This window comes from Panthera uncia, chromosome E3 (assembly GCF_023721935.1).
Source record: "Panthera uncia isolate 11264 chromosome E3, Puncia_PCG_1.0, whole genome shotgun sequence".
Taxonomy (NCBI): Eukaryota; Metazoa; Chordata; class Mammalia; order Carnivora; family Felidae; genus Panthera; species Panthera uncia.
The window spans coordinates 11,918,582-11,935,774 of NC_064815.1; the positions used below are offsets into that span (position 1 = coordinate 11,918,582).

Consider the following 17,193-nt stretch of genomic DNA (forward strand, 5'->3'; position numbering starts at 1 on the left):
AAATTAACTCCTGATCTTTGAAAGACATTGTTAATAAATGAAAAGGTAAGCCACAGTCTGGGAGAAAATATTTGCAAAATCCATATTTGATAAAAGACTTGCATGTAGAGTATTTTAAAAAGACTCTCAACCAATTAAAAGATAAGAAACAACCCAATAAAAAAGGGGCAAATGTTTGAACAGACATTCCACCAAAGAAGAGCTACAGATGGAAAGTAAGTACATGAAAAGATCTTTAACATTATTGGTTATCAGGAAAAGGCAAATTAAAACCACAGTGAAGGAGTGGCTCAGTCAATTAAGTGAACAACTCTTGATTTCCGACCAGGTCATGATCTCACAGTTCATGAAATCAAGCCCTGTATCAGATTCTGTGCTGATAGCGTGGAGCTTGGGAGCTTGGGATTCTCTCTCTCTCCTTCTCTCTCTCTGCCCCTCCCCTGCTCATGTTCTCTCTCTCTCTCAAAATAAATAAATAAACATTAAAAGAAAAATAAAACCACAGTGAAATACCACTACATAACTATTGGACTGGCTAAAATAAAAACTGACAATACCATGTGCTGACAAGATTGTGGAGCACCTAGAACTCTCGTACAGTCCTGGAAGAATTAAAATGGCACAGCTGCTTTAGAAATCAGTTTTGACAGCTTATTAAAAAAGTTAAATAGACATAGAATCTGACATAGAATCCAGAAATCCCATTGCTAGCTATTTGCTCAAGAGAACCAAAAACTGTGTTCACACAAAACATGTACACAGTTGTTTATGGCAGTTTAGTCATGATCACATACATAAAAAAAAACTGGAAGTGACTCAAATGTCCTTCAGCTGGTTAACAGGGAAACAGATTGTGGTACATCCATATCATGGAATGACATATGTCAGTAAGAAGACAGATTTACTGATACATCAGCATGAATGAATGCCAAGTGCACAATGCTGAGTGGAAGAGAAGCCAGACTCAAAAGATTACCTAACTGTATGATTCCATTTAAATCATATTCTGGAAAGGGTAAAACTTTCAGGGGAGCAAACACATTAGTGGTTGGCAGAATCTAAGATGGGGAGAGAGGTTGACTACAAGGGACACAGGGAATTTTTTTAAGGAATGGAAATAGTCTGTATTTTGATTGTGGGTATTGGTCACAACCCTTGTATGCATTTGTCAAAACTCAAACTGTATACTATACAGGGTGAATTACTGGACTTAAAAAATATTTATAGACCACAGAAATTATCTTCATTTTATTCCTGGAAGATTGTTTTGAAGTGATTACACAAGTGACATTTGACTTGCTATTCAGAAAGTCAAATGGTTATCTCAACACTTTTAGGGTATCTCAACACTTTAAAAATAATTACCTCATTAACAATGTCATGACTATTGAATACTGTTTTATTAACACTCTTTATTAAAAGTACATATTGCTTCTGGGGCACCTGGGTGGCTCAGTGGCTGAAGCACCCGACTTTGGCTCAGGTCATGATCTCACAGTTTGTGAGTTCGAGCCCTGTGTCAGGCTTTCTGATGTCAGCCCAGAGCCTGCTTCAGATGCTCTGCCTCCCTCCTTCTCTGCCCAACCCCCACTAGCTTTCTTGCTCTCTCAAAAAAACAAATACACATTAAAAAAAAAGAACATAGCGCTTCTGCTAAGGACCTCTTCCCCGCCTTCTTCCTGTGAACCATATTAAAAATTTCTGATTTACAGCAAGATTCTGAATCAGTACACCTCGAATGACCCAGGAACCTGCAGTGTAACTAACACCACCTGGGATTCTGATGCTCCTGGGCTGAGGATGGCTAAAACACTAGGAGGCAGTAGAGCATTGTGTGAAGAATGTGGGTTCTGAAATCAGACCGCCTGCTTTAAAATCCTGCCTCAACCACTCATTGGCTGTGCAATAGAAGCTTTATGTGCCTTGGTTTCTTCCTCTGTAAAAAAAAAAAAGAAAGAAAGAAAGAAAGAAAGAAAGAAAGAAAGAAAGAAAAGAAAAGAAAAAAGAAAGAAGGAAAGAAAAGAAATAAATAACAATAGTATCAACCTTCTTAGATTGTATTGGGGATTAAAAGAGATGACACGGGAATGTAGGTGGCTTAGTTGGTTAAGCATCTGACTTGGGCTCAGTCACGATCTCATGGTCCATGAGTTCCACCCGTGTCAGGCTCTGTGCTGACAGCTCAGCTGGAGCTTGCTTCCAATTCTGTGTCGCCCTCTCTCTCACTGCCCCTTCCCCGCTTGCGCTCTCTCTCTCAAAAAATAAACTTAAAAAAAGAAAAAAGAGATGACACACGGGGATGCCTGGGTGGCTCAGTCAGTTAAGCGTCCTATCCTTGATTTTGGCTCAGGTCCTTTCATCATGATCTCACAGTGGTGAGATAGAGCCTCCCCCCACCTCCCACTGCAGGGCTCTGCGCTGAGCTAGAGTCCTGCCACCAGTCGTGCATTAAGCATAGAGCCTGCTTATGATTCATTCTCTCCCTCTCCTTCTGCCCCTCCGCAAGTTGGGTGTACATGCGTACGTGCTCTCTAAAAAAAAAGAAAAAAATTAAAAAAAAAAAAAAAAAGAGAGATGACACACGTTAAGATACCTACCACAATGTCTGGCATCTATTGTGAGCCATTGTTGTTTTCAGTGGCCTGGGTGGTACTCTCGCAATGCTCTTTTTCATAAAGAGTGAGGCTGTGGCCCAGATCTAGAATTTCATGCGGTAGAAATATGTTCATTTTTTTGGGCGCCTGGGTGGCTCAGTTGGTTAAGCGGCCGACTTCGGCTCAGGTCATGATCTCTCGGTCCCTGAGTTCGAGCCCCGCGTCGGGCTCTGTGCTGACAGCTCGGAGCCTGGAGCCGGTTTCGGATTCTGTGTCTCCCTCTCTCTGACCCTCCCCCGTTCATGCTCTGTCTCTCTCTGTCTCAAAAATAAACATTAAAAAATTAAAAAAAAAAAAAAAAGAAATATGTTCATTTTTGTTCCTACTTTTCCTAATGAGTGCTTCCTCCCAGGGGACTGGGCAAGCCTCACACTAAGTGGGAGAGTGACTGATATTGGGAGGAGGAAATGTAAGGATTTTGGTTTCAGATCATAAGAAGCTGACAAGTTGTCAAGCACACAACTGTCAAGACGAAAGATGGCTCTACTTACAAACTTTGTCACAGGTATGTACGATTTGCTGTAAATTATTTCCTATTTTGTGGAGTGCTATGGGACTGAATTTGTGAGATTTCTTGTTAAAGTGTGTGGGAAAACAAAATTATACCACTTCTCTTGTGTACTATGTAAGTATAGGTATGTTTATATTATCACTTGGGGAAATATCCACAGAACCCATAATTCATGAAAGAAAGTAAGCAGGTGAAGGAACAGATCCCATAACTGGAAGTCTCTAATCCAGGTGCATATGCACAGGTGGTCTTTATTAATTACCATTTTTACAACAAAAGAATGAAGGTTATGTGATTTTACGAGGTCACATGGAAAATGTCGGGGATGTAACTAGAATTTGAGTTTCATGTCTCTTGGTGTGAGTGTTCACCCTGTTTTTGATGATAAAGATGAGAGTTGGATAAATGGAAATGGGGTTCAGGGATGAGGAATGTGGGGTGGGGCAAGAAAGACCTTGGAAGAGAACCACAGCATGCCTCAACAATCTGGGAATGTTCTCATCCCTATCAATTGCACTTTTCAGGCAAGTGAGGTCTGTCTGATATTTGTTGGGTGAAGCACATCCAACCATGTGGTGAGCATGGAATGAGGGATGTGGCCATTTAGAATGATGTTAATGGACGATGTCATGGAGCCTGGATAAAATGGATGCACCCATCACCATCCACACAGAGAGACACGTGCAGCATTGAGCAAAGTGAAGGATACTGTCTCCTGAGCTGATGATGGAGATCCACTACCAAATCAGCCTGCCTTTCCATTTCCCAAGGCTGACACAACTCCTCCCCACCTCTACCCCCAATGAGCTGTTTTTTTTCTGTAGATATGTTATGATCTTCCTTCAGTCAATCTGCAATCAAGTCTTGGCTTGGGAACCTGACTATCTATCTATCTATCTATCTATCTATCTATCTATGCATCTATCTATCTATGCTCCATATCCAGCATGGGGCTCAACATGGGGCTTGAACTCACAAGCTCAGATCAAGACCTGAGCTGAGATCGAGTCAGATGCTTAACTGACTGAGCCACCCAGGCACCCCAACAGACCTGCCTTTTTTTTTTTAATTTTTTTTAATGTTTATTCATTTTTGAGAGACAGAGACAGAGCACACGTGGGGGAGGGGCAGAGAAAGAGGGAGACAGAATCCGAAGCAGGCTTCAGGCTCTGAGCTATCAGCATAGAACCTGACACGGGGCTTGAACTCACGAATCGCGAGGTCATGACCTGAGCTGAAGTTGGACGCTTAACCAACTGAGCCACCCAGCAGCCCCAGACCTGCCTTTTTAAAAGGTGACTTTATGGGGCACCTGGGTGGCTCAGTCTGTTGAACGTCCAACTTTGGCTGAGGTCATGATCTCATACTTCGTGGGTTTGGAACCCATGTTGGGCTCTGTGCGGACAGCTCAGAACCTGGAGCCTGCTTTGGATTCCGTATCTCCTTCTCTCTCTGCCTCTCCTTCACTTGTACTCTGTCTCTATGTCTCAAAAATAAAGAAACGTTAAAAAAAAAAAAAAAGGTGACTTTACATTTCTTTTTTCTAATCCATTATACATACACAGCAATTTTATTTCTGTATTTCCAGAATTTATTTCAGGGCAATATTAATGATCAGCTGCATGGGGGGGGGGGGCTGGGTGGCTAAGTCATTAAGCATTTGACTTTAGCTCAGGCCATGATCTCAAAGTTTGTAAGTTCGAGTCCCACATCAGGTAAGCATGAGCCCCACTTAGGGTGAGTACAGCCCTGCTTTGAGTAAAACACGAGCCCAGGGTGAGCCGTGCTTCTCTCTTCCTCTCTCTCTCTCTCTCTTTCTGCCCTTTGTGGGATTCTCTCTCTCCGCCCCTCACTCACTTGCACCCTCTCTCTCTCAAAAAAAAAAAAAAAAAATCAACTGTATGTACTGCCTATCATGTCAAAATGATCTGACTTAATTTTTTCCCTAAAACATCTTTGGGGGTGCCTAGCTGGCTCAGTTGGTAGAGTATGTAACTCTTGTTGATCTCTGGGTCATGAGTTCGAGCCCCACATGTGACACAGAGTTTGCTTAAAATTAAAAATTCTTGGGGCGCCTGGGTGGCTCAGTCGGTTGAGCGTCCGACTTCAGCTTAGGTCACGATCTCGCGGTCCGTGAGTTCGAGCCCCGCGTTGGGCTCTGGGCTGATGGCTCAGAGCCTGGAGCCTGTTTCCGATTCTGTGTCTCCCTCTCTCTCTGCCCCTCCCCCGTTCATGCTCTATCTCTCTCTGTCCCAAAAATAAATAAACGTTAAAAAAAAAAATTTAAAAATTCTTTAAACTATAATATATGTCAAAAATATAATGTATTCCTGATACTTGTGTCCAAATATAAATTCTAAATGAGGAAAAGAGCTAATAAATATTAAATGTTCTCAAATATGATTTACCCTGTATCATGTATACATATTCCTATGTATATGTTGCTGTTTATAGTATGACAATGGAGAAATTCCCATTCATTTATCAACCAGGACGTTGGAGACTCTAAAAATTAGTCCATTGTTCTATCAAAGTCTACAGGGATAACTTAAGGCTTTTTTACCTAAAGCCTCATTCCATTGAATCATTATGATGAGCATTGTAGATGTGGTGAAAATTATCTATAAATATGTCTCCTTATGAAAATAAAAACAGTGCATGTATAACCTAAGGCAATTTGTTTAAAATTATGTCTGTCTAAAAAACAGCACATTTGGCTCCAATGTCATTTATAGTTTTGGTTATAAAATGGACTTTTCCTGGAGGGAGACTAGCCTGTTCTATATTCACAAACTACACTTTAGTGAGGTCCTTGAGCAAAGCTGGCTTCTCCCACCCCACCCGCCAGAACTGGTGTGGGAGGCTGGAGGAAGAGGGTGGAATCTGAGCTCTGTTAGTGGAAGGAAAAGCTGATGGCCTTTAATGCCTGTCCCTGCCATATCTAAAACTTTACTCGAAAGACTTGAGGACAGAAAGCTAATGAACTTGAAATAAACTTTCTACTGTGGAATAGCTTAATAGCTGTTTGCAGTATTGACTCTCGATTTTAGGAAACTGTATGGAACAAAGGATGTTTGTTGGTAAGGGGAAACTATGAACTGAAGGAAAACAGCTGTGGGGGTTTCAAAATGCTGAGGTTTTGGATATTTAATAGTCAAATGCCTTTCTTCTGGGTTTAATGATTTGTAGGCACAACACGTTTAAGGAAGATCCTAGGTTAAGTTGTAAAGCAAACTCACATTAGTTGTGGCCATTAAAAAAAAAAAAAATCAATCACTGTTTTTACCAGAGAAGGGAGATAGTTTTGTCTGATTTTCAGGTTGCTTGACTGCTCAAGTATCCTCTTTCATAAACGTATTCTTCCTCATTCTCAGACCAGTATGTGGTTGTGCAAAAATAAAATAGTCATCGTCTTTCATGCCAGCAGAGATGTGGCTCTGTGCTATGTTATACAAACTCTTTAAGATCACTTATGTTTATGTATGCACATATATATTTTGTCTACTATGAAATATTTAGATTTTGTTTTAAAGCTTTCTCATTGTACCATGCAATTTTTTCATGTATTTCATATAAACCATAAGTTTGAGTGTTTTATAGTTTCAAAACAAGTATATGAAAACACAGTGGCATGAAGTGACATGGCACACTGGGTGGAGAGGAAGTGGCCATTCATAAGACCAAACCCACATACATGCAGGAGACAGCAATTATGAGGCCAAGGATAGGGATGTTTTGAAAATATACTTAAAACGAGATCAAAGATCTTTGGACCTTTGAAAATATCCCAGAAAGTGAATGAAAAACAACAGCCTTCTCTCTTTTTTCAGAGCTCTGACTCAGACCTCCTACTAGAAGGACACTGCAGAGTTGAAATATGTATTTTTAAATAATACACATATTCCTCTAAGTGAGTTAAACTATTATGTGCAGATTTTCTTGAAGGGTCCTAAAAGCAGTCATGTAGATGTACAACATAATTACATAGGTGGCCACCGTGAGTCTTCACATCCCAGAAGGCTCCAAGAGCACCCCTATTTCTTTTCTCACAATTACTAGGTTCATCTATAATCTAGAGGAACTTGGGCAACTCGGAAGCTCTCAAGCTTAGCAAGGAGATGTCAAAACGAGGGCCATGATGCCACACTTCCTCATACTTCAGCTTTCCCTGAACACTCCATTCCCCACACCCCAGTCAAGTCAGATCCCTCTGTTCTAAGTTCTAACAATATCCAATTCTCTTCTAGCACTCAGCCGTTTGTAATTATACATTGATTTTTGATTATTTGGGCAGGTCTGCCTCCCTACTAGACAGACAGCAAGCTGTATGAGGGTGAGGCACTGTGTTTCTATTCCACTTAGTTTAGAGCCTAGCGTGTGGCATGTATTCGATAAATGTTTATTGACCACATGAAAGTGCTATTTCTTTGTCTTTCTGCTGCCATTCCTGACATCAACTGAGACAGGTATGAGATTGCCATGGTGTGGGGTAGAGGGAAGCCGCAGGGTTCAGAAGGTTGTAAGCACGTGAAATGCCATGGTTGGTGTGGAGTTCTATATATCAGAGAGGGAAAGGCTTTCCTACTAAGACAGTCATTCTTCACAAGTAAATGACTTCTATGTGCTGCCTGATTTTGTAATTTTAGGTTTGAATGTTTTTTAGATTTGTGTTCTCTTTCCTCTTCTCATCTTTCCTCCCTTAGTCCCAAGTCTCAGGAAGGAGCCTGGGAATAAACACACTGAGGAGGAGCTCTCATCAAGGGCTCTAAGGGAATGTTTTATGGAGAATAGCTTTGCAGAGATCACGGTTATGTTAGGACCGAACATCCTTATTATGATAATCTTGGTTGAGACTTTAAGATCATATGATTCTCATAGGTGTATTATGAAGTAGGCAGTTCAGAATCATGGCCCTTAGTTTATGGATAAGGAAAAGGGGTCATCAGAAGAGGTTGAATTATCCATGTTATAATGAAAACAAGAGCAAATTAACATTTCTGGAGAGCTCCCTGCATCTTGAGGCACCTTTATATTTGGAATAGTCCTTTATATTTAGAATATATAGTCTTTTATATTTAGAATATATACTTTAATCATTACTACATCCCCATGAGATAGGTAACCATTATTATTATTCCCATTTCACAGATGAGGAAAGTGAGACCTACAGCAATCAAGTTATTTGCCTCAAAGTGCATTACCAAGAAGCTTAGAGCCAGGCTTCAAACCCAGCTGGTCTGTCTCAAACCAGTATGCTGATGAGTCAGCACTGGGAGATCTCCAAGAGTACATTGTGTTATTTGTACTTGCCTCCATAGGTGACTCCTGGTTTAATATTGCTACTTTATGTTGCCAATTTTTTTCTAACCTGTTTGCAGTTTCACCAGAACTTAGAATTTATCAAGCAGAGATCACAGTGATCACTGTGTATGACTGAAATTATATCAACCAGGTTCAGATAAAAAATGCCCTGTTTACTAATGAAAAAAAATGTTGGGGTGCCTGGGTGGCTCAGTCTGTTGAGCGTCTGACTCTTGATTTTGGCTCAGGTTGTGATCCCAGGGCTGTGGAATGGAGCCCTTAGTGGGGCTCTGTGCTGTGTGTGGATCCTGCTTAGGATTCCCTCCCTCTCTCTCTCTGTCTCCCCCTCTCCCCTACTCACACTCTCATTCTCTCTCTAAAAAAATAAATAAAAATAAATTGTTGGATACATTTACTAATTTTATTTTTTGGAGGTGCTCATTGCTTAATTACCACAGGGCACATCTATACTGGGGAAAACTTGTACCATTCTCTGACACTCTACAAAATATTAAGTATAAAAAAGTCCACAAAAACGTGTGATTTTTGAGTGCTTTTTACACTACTTAATCTCTTCAAGGAGAGGACAATGACCAACAGTGACTGGCACATTTTGTGCCTCTGCAGATCCAAGTCTCTCTTTTTCTTTTTTTTTAAAGCTTTTTTTTTTTTTTTTTTTATGTTTGTTTATTTTGAGAGAGAGACAGGGAGAAAGGTAGAGTAGGCAAGGTGCAGACAGAGAGAATCCTAAGCAGGCTCTGCACTGTCAGCAAAGAGCCTGATGCAGGGCTCCAACTCATAACCCATGAGATCATGACCTGAGCTGAAATCAGGGACCGGATGCTTAACCAACTGAGCTACCCAGGCGCCCGCAAAGCTCTCCATGGGTTCCCTTTACGTTAGATTTTGTCACTGAAAAGAGAACATGGATATGTTGTAATTTGTAGCTGATAAGAACAATTACACCAAAAGGTACCCTTGCTTAGAGTTCTAGAGAAGAAAGTGATCCAGACAAGATATGGGGCCTATGCACAGCACTATGACCCAAGTTCAATACCTGAGCTCCTAGTCAGGAGGGCAGTGAGCAGAGGTCAATACAGAGGGTGTTATTTCTGTGTTTTTGGACTATTACTGACTGCATTTAAAAGCCACGTTAGAAGGGATATTGGCTGGTTTTCAGCTTCTTGTGTTATTCGTGCCTCTGCCCCTCTCCATTATGGATAACTGAGGTTTTTAATTGAGGTTTTAATATACAGTAGTGACATTCTAGTAGATGAAGGAAGGGGGCAGTCCCCGAGGGCAATCTGAACTTCTGCTTAGTATATTTACTCTTGCTGTTTTCCTTCCTCCTCATTTGTAATTCAGGAGGCTCTCTGAGAAGAGAGAGACAACGAAGAGGCTTCTTAGATGGATCGAAGGATCACAAGCTGGGATACCAGGTTCTATGAAAAGGTCTGCTATTGAATTTGCTCTACCTTTAGGCAAATCATTTGATCATGTTGTGCTTTGGTTTCTTCCTGTGTTTGCTAAGTGTAAATAACATGTATTTGACTATTTTGTGATTATTATAGACTATTTTAAATGTGTGGGTGATTTATTTTTCCAGGCCAGCTGCTCAGGTATAAAATGAAAGTCTGCTCCTTTGAGATGCTAGGCTTCCTGGCTGTCAACTGACCCCCAAATCCTTCAGAGTTCAGTAGGCATCTAGTTGCTTCTTGTTCATCTGACACATTTTGCAGTCTCTGTGCTGTGGCTCCTCAGGTTTACTCTATAGTTGGGGGGCATACCTTTTGTCTTTTTTGTTTTCAGAAATGAAATGTGTCACTTTATATATTCCTACTGCTTTCACCCTCCTCCCCACTCCACCTCTAAAAAGATGAAGGCTGCTTTATCTGACACTGATTGCATGAGACAGGAGGGACAGGTGACATGGTAAACAAACTGAGTTTACCTGGACTGGCTAATATGGTTCCCTTTTGATGACTTGGGCCAGGACCACTACAAGTTTGAACTAGATTTAGTAAGGTTCAGGTTCTTTGGCGTTTTAGCAGGAAGCAGTCAGGTAACATACTGAAAAGAGAGAACACAAAGTACCCTCCCCTTTCCCCTTTGTGTTTGTTATAGCCTACCTCACATTAGGCAACAAGATGCCCCTGTTCCCAAAAAGTCCCAAGCCAGGATTCTTAGAAGCTAATAAATAAGTTTGTGGGTAAAGTACGATTTTGTTCTTCATCAGTGGATCACCATACCACTGCTTCATAAATGGTAATCTCTTAAGTGCAATACTGGAGTTGACGGTAAGGCTTACTTCTTTTGAACTAAAATAAAATGTATTTACATTATTTCTAGTGCAGTTAAATTAAAAGCAGTTTCCAAACAAACCTGGAAAAGGTGTTGAAGCTAGAGAACCCATGAAATATATTACTCCTTAGTTGTAGCTTGGTGGTAGCAGCAGGAAGAACTTCAGACACAGGAACACGGTGTAACCCTTCGGTTCTGAAACGTTGCTAGGTCTCCTCGTGCTAGAAATGATCAAAGAAACATCCGGGTAAATATTGCTCCCGGAGCTTAGTTCGCTTTGAGTGCTGGGTCCAACTTCCATCTGTTAGTTCAAGGAAACAAGCAGCAAGGGCCTCGGATTTGGGGGTCTTCGTTCTTGGGCAGGGTCATCAATACATCAACGTAATACTTGCAGGTGCCTGAGCTGCAGTGGCTTCCAACAAAGGCAGAGCTTTCACTGATATCTCTTAGAAACATATAGCCAGCAACTTGCCAGGCTTGGGGAACAGGACTGGGAAGAACCAAGGGCATGGTGATATCCTTTCTCCCTAGATTCCAGACCGCTTTGTAGCTCCTGCGGAGCAGGGTGGAGGCCCTTGGGGTGGGGGTCTGGCTCTTCGGCTCTAAATGTAAATAAGCCACGCAGCTGAGCCAGTGACAGTTAAGAACTGGCAGCGTCCGTCTCAGGCAAGGTGTTGGTCTGACAGTCTGGACGTACGAAAGGCAGGAGACTCCCTCTCCTCACCCTCGGGTCAATCTGCACAACCAGGTTAAGTCCTGCCGGGGTCGGGGTGGGGGGGTTGGGGGAAGGGAATGAGGCGCCCAGAGGCCACGACTAAGGCGAGGAAAGACCAGAAGTCCTAAGGACACCACCTTGGAGGGACCGGGAGGCTTCAGTAACTGCCTTCGGAAGTATCGCCCTTGCCGTATAAAACGAAAAATATCTCCGCCATTACATGAAGCCGCGGCCCAGATAGGAGGCGGGGACGCGCGCCTGGCGAATGCGCGCTCCCTTTGTCCCGCCTCCCGGCCGGCGGCTCTATCCGCGCGGGAGCGCGCTTCGGCCGCTCTTAAGTGCTCCGGGTGGAAACTGGCGCCGGCGGCGGTTGCGTTCCGCGGGCGGAAAGGAAGGGGGAGGTGGGAAGGCTGTGCGCCGCCCGCTCCACCCCCCACCCCGCCTCGGCCCTGAAGGGGCTGGATGGGCAAGTTGGGCGCGATGGCTCGAGTCCGGGCGGCGGCGGCGGCGGCCGGAGGCGGCGGCGCCTCCTCCTCCTCGCCCCGGCGCCGGCGGTGATCCGAACGAGCGGCCGCGGCCCCCGATGAGACTGTTCGCGGGCTGGCTGTGCCTGAGCCTGGCGTCCGTGTGGCTGGCGCGGAGGATGTGGACGCTGCGGAGCCCGCTCACTCGCTCACTGTACGTGAACATGACGAGCGGCCCCGGCGGGCCGGCGGCGGCCGCGGGCGGCAGGAAGGAGAACCACCAGGTACGCGGCCGGGGTCGGGCCCGGGCCCGGCGGGGGCGGGGGCGTGGCGGCCCGGCCTTCCCGCGCTCGGCCCGGCTATTGTGCGGGGCTTCGCGGCGAGAGGGCCTCCCCGGGCCCTCGCCCCGCCGCCTCGGCCTCGCGGAAAGTTTCCCCGACGTCGTCCCCGCCGGGCGCTGGCTCCGCGACCCTCGAGCGTTCGGCCCGGGCCCCGCGGCGCCTTTTGTTCCCGGGCGCGGGCGGACAACGGCCTCCCGTTCCTTCCCGGGCCCGGGTGTGGGCGCCCCGGCGCCCCGCATTGTTCCCGGGTGCCAGGCGGTGATTGCAGGCGCCGGGCGGCACGACGCAGGAACTTTGGGGCGAGCGCGTGGCCACCGGCATCCATCTGGCACCGGGGCCTGCGATGTAAACGACCAGACCAAACCCATCTCCCTCGACCGCCTTCATCACCCCCGGGGAATCAAAGCGAAAAGCAGGTCCTTCTTTTTGTCTGGTTGAATCTCTGAACGTACAAAGGGCCATAAAGAAATTTAACCGTGCATTGTGAGCCATTTAACCCTCTGGGCTTATTCGGGTGACATTTTCCCTCAGCAGTTAAATGTGTTTGACAGGTCCTCACACTCCCATCCTGCTGAACCTTCCTCTCCTACCAAAGAGAGATCTCCTTTTAACTTCGATGTTGGTAGTCGACCAGAAAGATGTGGTAAGAAGGAAGATGATGCAAGCTTTTCCTGGAAGGGTTTTTAAAACAGAATTAGGGAGGAGTGAATTCTTTTCAGAGTTGTGGATCGTGAACGACGCGATGTAACCGGTTAGGCAGTCTTTTCATTAGCTTAGTTTGGTGCCACTTACAGAAAAGTATGTGCAGGTCAACTGTGGAATTAAGAGTGATATTTCATTTTTGACCATAATATAGTTTGTGGTTAACCTTGCATTCATTGAAAAGAGGCTTTTAAACTCTGTCGGAGTGTTGGCTTATAATTGCTAGCATTTATAGTGCATTTTGCCTTTCAAGACAGCAGTAAGTGGTTATTCCCCATCTTATGACTTATCGTTTTCATAGATTTCTCATTTTCCTATGTTACATTTCTTATTATGCCAGGCGTTCAGAGAGTTTAAATTCGGGTTGATTTCGTGTGTTTTAATGAAAGTAAAGAATTATCTAAGGACATAAAGCAATTCATTAAGGAAAGTAGCTTATAGTTTTTATTTAGTAATTACTGATTGTGGCCCATTTTCTATTTTTAAAGGAAGTCCTAAATTCCCATAAAATTTTTTTGTGATCCCAGAGCTATTTTGTTTTGTTAGGTAGTCATGCCTATGATATTGTTAGGAGAGTACATAAAGTCAGTAGGTGATCTTCAGTTGTGAAACCACATTCTTTGCTATAAATTACTTACGTTAATCGTTCTTAGAGAAACAATTCTAAAGTACTGCAGTGATAATGTACAGTTACCAAATGTCACATATCCACGTGGAATACGGATAGTGGCATAAAACAATGAATTAGAAATGTCATTTTCAACAATTGGTAGAAGTAAGTTCCGGTTAGGACAAAAAGGAAGCTTATTTCCACTGATGTGGAATTTTGGTGGAGTCTCTTAGCTGTAGGTGTTTATGACACTTGTGATTACCTCTACTGTAACATTGGATGTATTTTATTATATATACATATTTTGTATGTAATATATTTATATAATGCTTATAAAAGAATTGGTTATATTTTAAAAACTGAAAAACCGCTTACATAATTTGATTTTCGTGGAGTCTAAGTAGACTATAGCTGGAGATGTAGCCTCATAATAAGTACTTCCTAACAGGAGATACTTTCTAATTGTGTGCCTTTTAAAAACTGAATCAGTTACTAATACTGGTTTCCGATACCCCATTTACTTTGTTACACTTCTGAGATGCTGAGTTATATGTGTACATGTGTGTGTTTTAACCAGTTGGACCAACAATTTGGCCACTAATTTCTCCAAAGTGAAGACTAATCTGGTACTTTCTGAATATTTAGGGGCAGATTGACTCTTTTCCTTAGAGTGATCAATCCAGTGATGCATTGACATATGAAAATATTGCCCGTGAATAAAGATTAAAATGAACAAAAGAAATGTGTGTATAGAGACCACGGTGAGATAAAGTTAAAGAGGAGACTCCTCTCTGCAGAGTGCCTGCACTGATTTGTTATCTTTATAATCCAGGATCCTAGGTTTGCCTTATGAACTTTCTTATTTGTAAAGTAACTTGACTCTAACATTCTTGCCCCCTTCACATTTATAGTTTTATACAGGGTTTTCTGGTGTTCATTTGGGGGTGTGGGTTCCATAGCAAGCCACATCTGGTTCTTTTGGGGTTGCGTGAAAGTGGGGTTATGGATTTTTTAAACATTTTTTTAATTAATGTTTTTTATTTATTTTTGAGAGAGAGACAGAGTGTGAGCGGGGGAAGGGCAGAGAGAGAGGGAGACACAGAATCTGAAGCAGGCTCCAGGCTCTGAGCTTACAGCACAGAGCACGACGCGGGGCTCGAACTCACAAACCGTGAGATCATGACCTGAGCTGAAGTCGATGCTTAACCGACTGAGCCACCCAGGTGCCCCAGTGGATTTAATTGAACCGTACTTAGCACAAGTTTTCTTTATGATGATTTTATTAAGAAATTATGGTGGAGGATTCTCTGGTTAAAAGAGAAATCTTGGGAAATGTTTATCATTAAAAATTGCTATTTAGTTATGATAGCCTGGAGATGAGTTGCAAGGCTCCTTTGCCCTAAAGTAGTTCTAAAACTGTAGTAGCAGCACCATTTTAATAACTTGGTTTGGTGTGCTAGCTTCAAAGCTGGGATTACTTTTCACTTTAAGCAAGGGAGAAGCAAGGAAGGGCTTCTCTTAGAGCTGGGATGTGGCTTGCAGGCCAAATTGGGCTCACTGACTTGTTTGTTACAGCCTATAAAGTAAGAATAGTTTTACGTTTTTAAATGGCTGCAAAAGCATGTAATATTTTGTAATATGAGAAAATTTCTTATATGAAATTCAAATTTCAGCATCCACAAATAAGGTCTTGTTGGAACAGAGCCACCACATTCGTTTACTTACTGCCCATAGGGACCTCCACACTACAGCAGCAGTGGTTGGTACTGTGTGACCCACGAGCTGAACTATTTACTCTGTAGCCCCTTACAGAAAAAAAGAGTCTTCTCCAGAGAAAGTTTCCAGCTGCCTTCATCAGCAGCACATTTCTTAGTCACAGGTTGCATGGTGGATAGTTTGCCTCATTGGGAAGAAGTAGAGCCAGGCAATGAGAAACTAGATATGTCACTTTTCAACATTGGCAGGCTTGGAACTTAAAAAGAAGACAGCAACGACAAAAACTTTGGATCTAGTGTTTTTGTCTCATTGTACCTAGTACTTCAAGTTAATGCATCAATTATGGAGCTGTTGAAACTTGAAAGGACTCTTAGGCCTCACTAACTAGGTTCTTGATAATAATAGTCATTCAGTAGTTTCTGAACTGATGGAGTGCCAAAAGAATTGTTATGGAACTCCCTGGAACCCAGCCAGGACGGTTTCTGCAGGTGATGTACTGTAAGGATTCTTAAGAGCACAGGTAACCTTGAATATCTGGAATTAGCAAGGTATAACTTAAAACTGCAAGGTTGTGTTATATCTGACTTATTTTTTCACCTTCTGTAAGCTCTGAACTGTGTTATGTTGCACGGGGTGATGGGGCATCAGATGGAATTGAAACAACTGGGGGTTTTTTCCAAATGAAAAAATACTTGGACATCACAGCCATAGGTCACAGGTTGTGCTAATGGACAGATTCGGTGTCCTGTCCCCTCACTCCCCATTTACTTTGCAGGGGCTGATCAAAGTCAGGCACAAGTTAACAATGCTCAAGGGCAGTCACCAGCTAGCCAGATGGACACTGATGGATTTGTATCCTCTTCTGAGCTGCCTTCCAGAATCTGGAGGCCTCTGCAGCTGAATACCAAAGAGATTTTGAAAGGAGTTTCTTTCCTTCCTTACAATTGTGTTGAAACCCTATCCAAATGTTTGCCTCTGGGTGCCTGGGTGGCTCAGTCATTTAAGTTTTGGACTTTGGCTCAGGTGGTGATCTCGCCGTCTGTGGGTTTGAGCCCTGTGTCCGGCTCTGTGCTGAAGGCTCAGAGCCTGGAGCCGGCTTTGGATTTTGTGTCTCCCTCTCTCTGTGCTGGCCCCGCCGCCTGCTCATGCTGTCTCTCTCTCAAAATAAAGACACATTGAAAAAACAACAAGTGTTTGCTTCAGTTTCACAGAATATCAGGATCTCTCTCTGCTGCTGAATACACTAGAAGGTGCTTGAGGGCACCCTGGTAATTGCCAGTAAAAGACCATTGCTTAGACCTTCTAAAGCATTGTTAAAATCTTAGGATTATAAAATTCTAACAGTGAGTGCATATTTTAAATGAAAATTGCCAATTATTTATTTATTAAATCAAAGCTGAAACAACTTAATCTAATCCATATGAATTGTTTCCCTCCATGGACTTGGGTGCCTTGTCACTGTACACATTGAAATCTCATATAAAGAGGTTGTTGGTTTAGGTTTGTGTCATCTGTGGAAGAAAAATGAATGGTTTGAATGTTGACTCTTATGCTGTGCTTCAATGCAAGGAAGTGTCAATGATTGAATGTCTGGACTGATAGGATTCATTGCAGAACTTAGAATGTGATTTTTGAGTCCTTAGCTGCCAGGTCCAGGTCGTCAGGCTTAGTCTGACCACCCCCTGTAGTAGAAAAGATTCTGTGTTCATGGACCCCGTCAGTGGAGCCTTTCCAGTTGTTTTTAGTGGTGCTAAATGCCTCAGGTCTTTGGTTACTCATTCCTTTTGAGAATGGCTGGGTGCCCAGACCTACCGTGTGGTTTTTAGGCATTCTCTTGAACTTCAGTTCTCTAACTGGCTTTTGTGGTCCTTGGACAGG

The 17,193-nt window shown here is 43.1% G+C and overlaps 1 protein-coding gene and 1 long non-coding RNA gene across 6 annotated transcripts in view; one reads left to right on the forward strand and one right to left on the reverse strand.

Annotated features, from left to right (window-relative positions):
- The window catches only part of LOC125928476 (uncharacterized), a 29,826-nt gene extending 18,116 nt beyond the window's left edge, over positions 1-11,710 (reverse strand). The window contains exons 1-2 of one of the 2 annotated variants that reach the window (XR_007459673.1): positions 11,620-11,710; positions 10,849-10,988 (exon numbers count right to left, since the gene is read on the reverse strand). This is a non-coding gene — a long non-coding RNA (uncharacterized LOC125928476). Of the gene's footprint in view, positions 1-10,848; positions 11,582-11,619 lie in introns of those variants that run through there. The other variant, XR_007459672.1, reaches the window with a different exon arrangement.
- Positions 9,723-17,193, forward strand: part of METTL9 (methyltransferase like 9) — a 52,581-nt gene continuing 45,110 nt past the window's right edge. For 3 of the 4 annotated variants that reach the window (XM_049639165.1, XM_049639166.1, XM_049639167.1), the window contains exon 1: positions 11,748-12,230. In XM_049639165.1, the coding sequence (XP_049495122.1) occupies positions 11,748-12,230 (483 nt within the window). Of the gene's footprint in view, positions 9,919-11,747; positions 12,231-17,193 lie in introns of those variants that run through there. The other variant, XM_049639168.1, reaches the window with a different exon arrangement.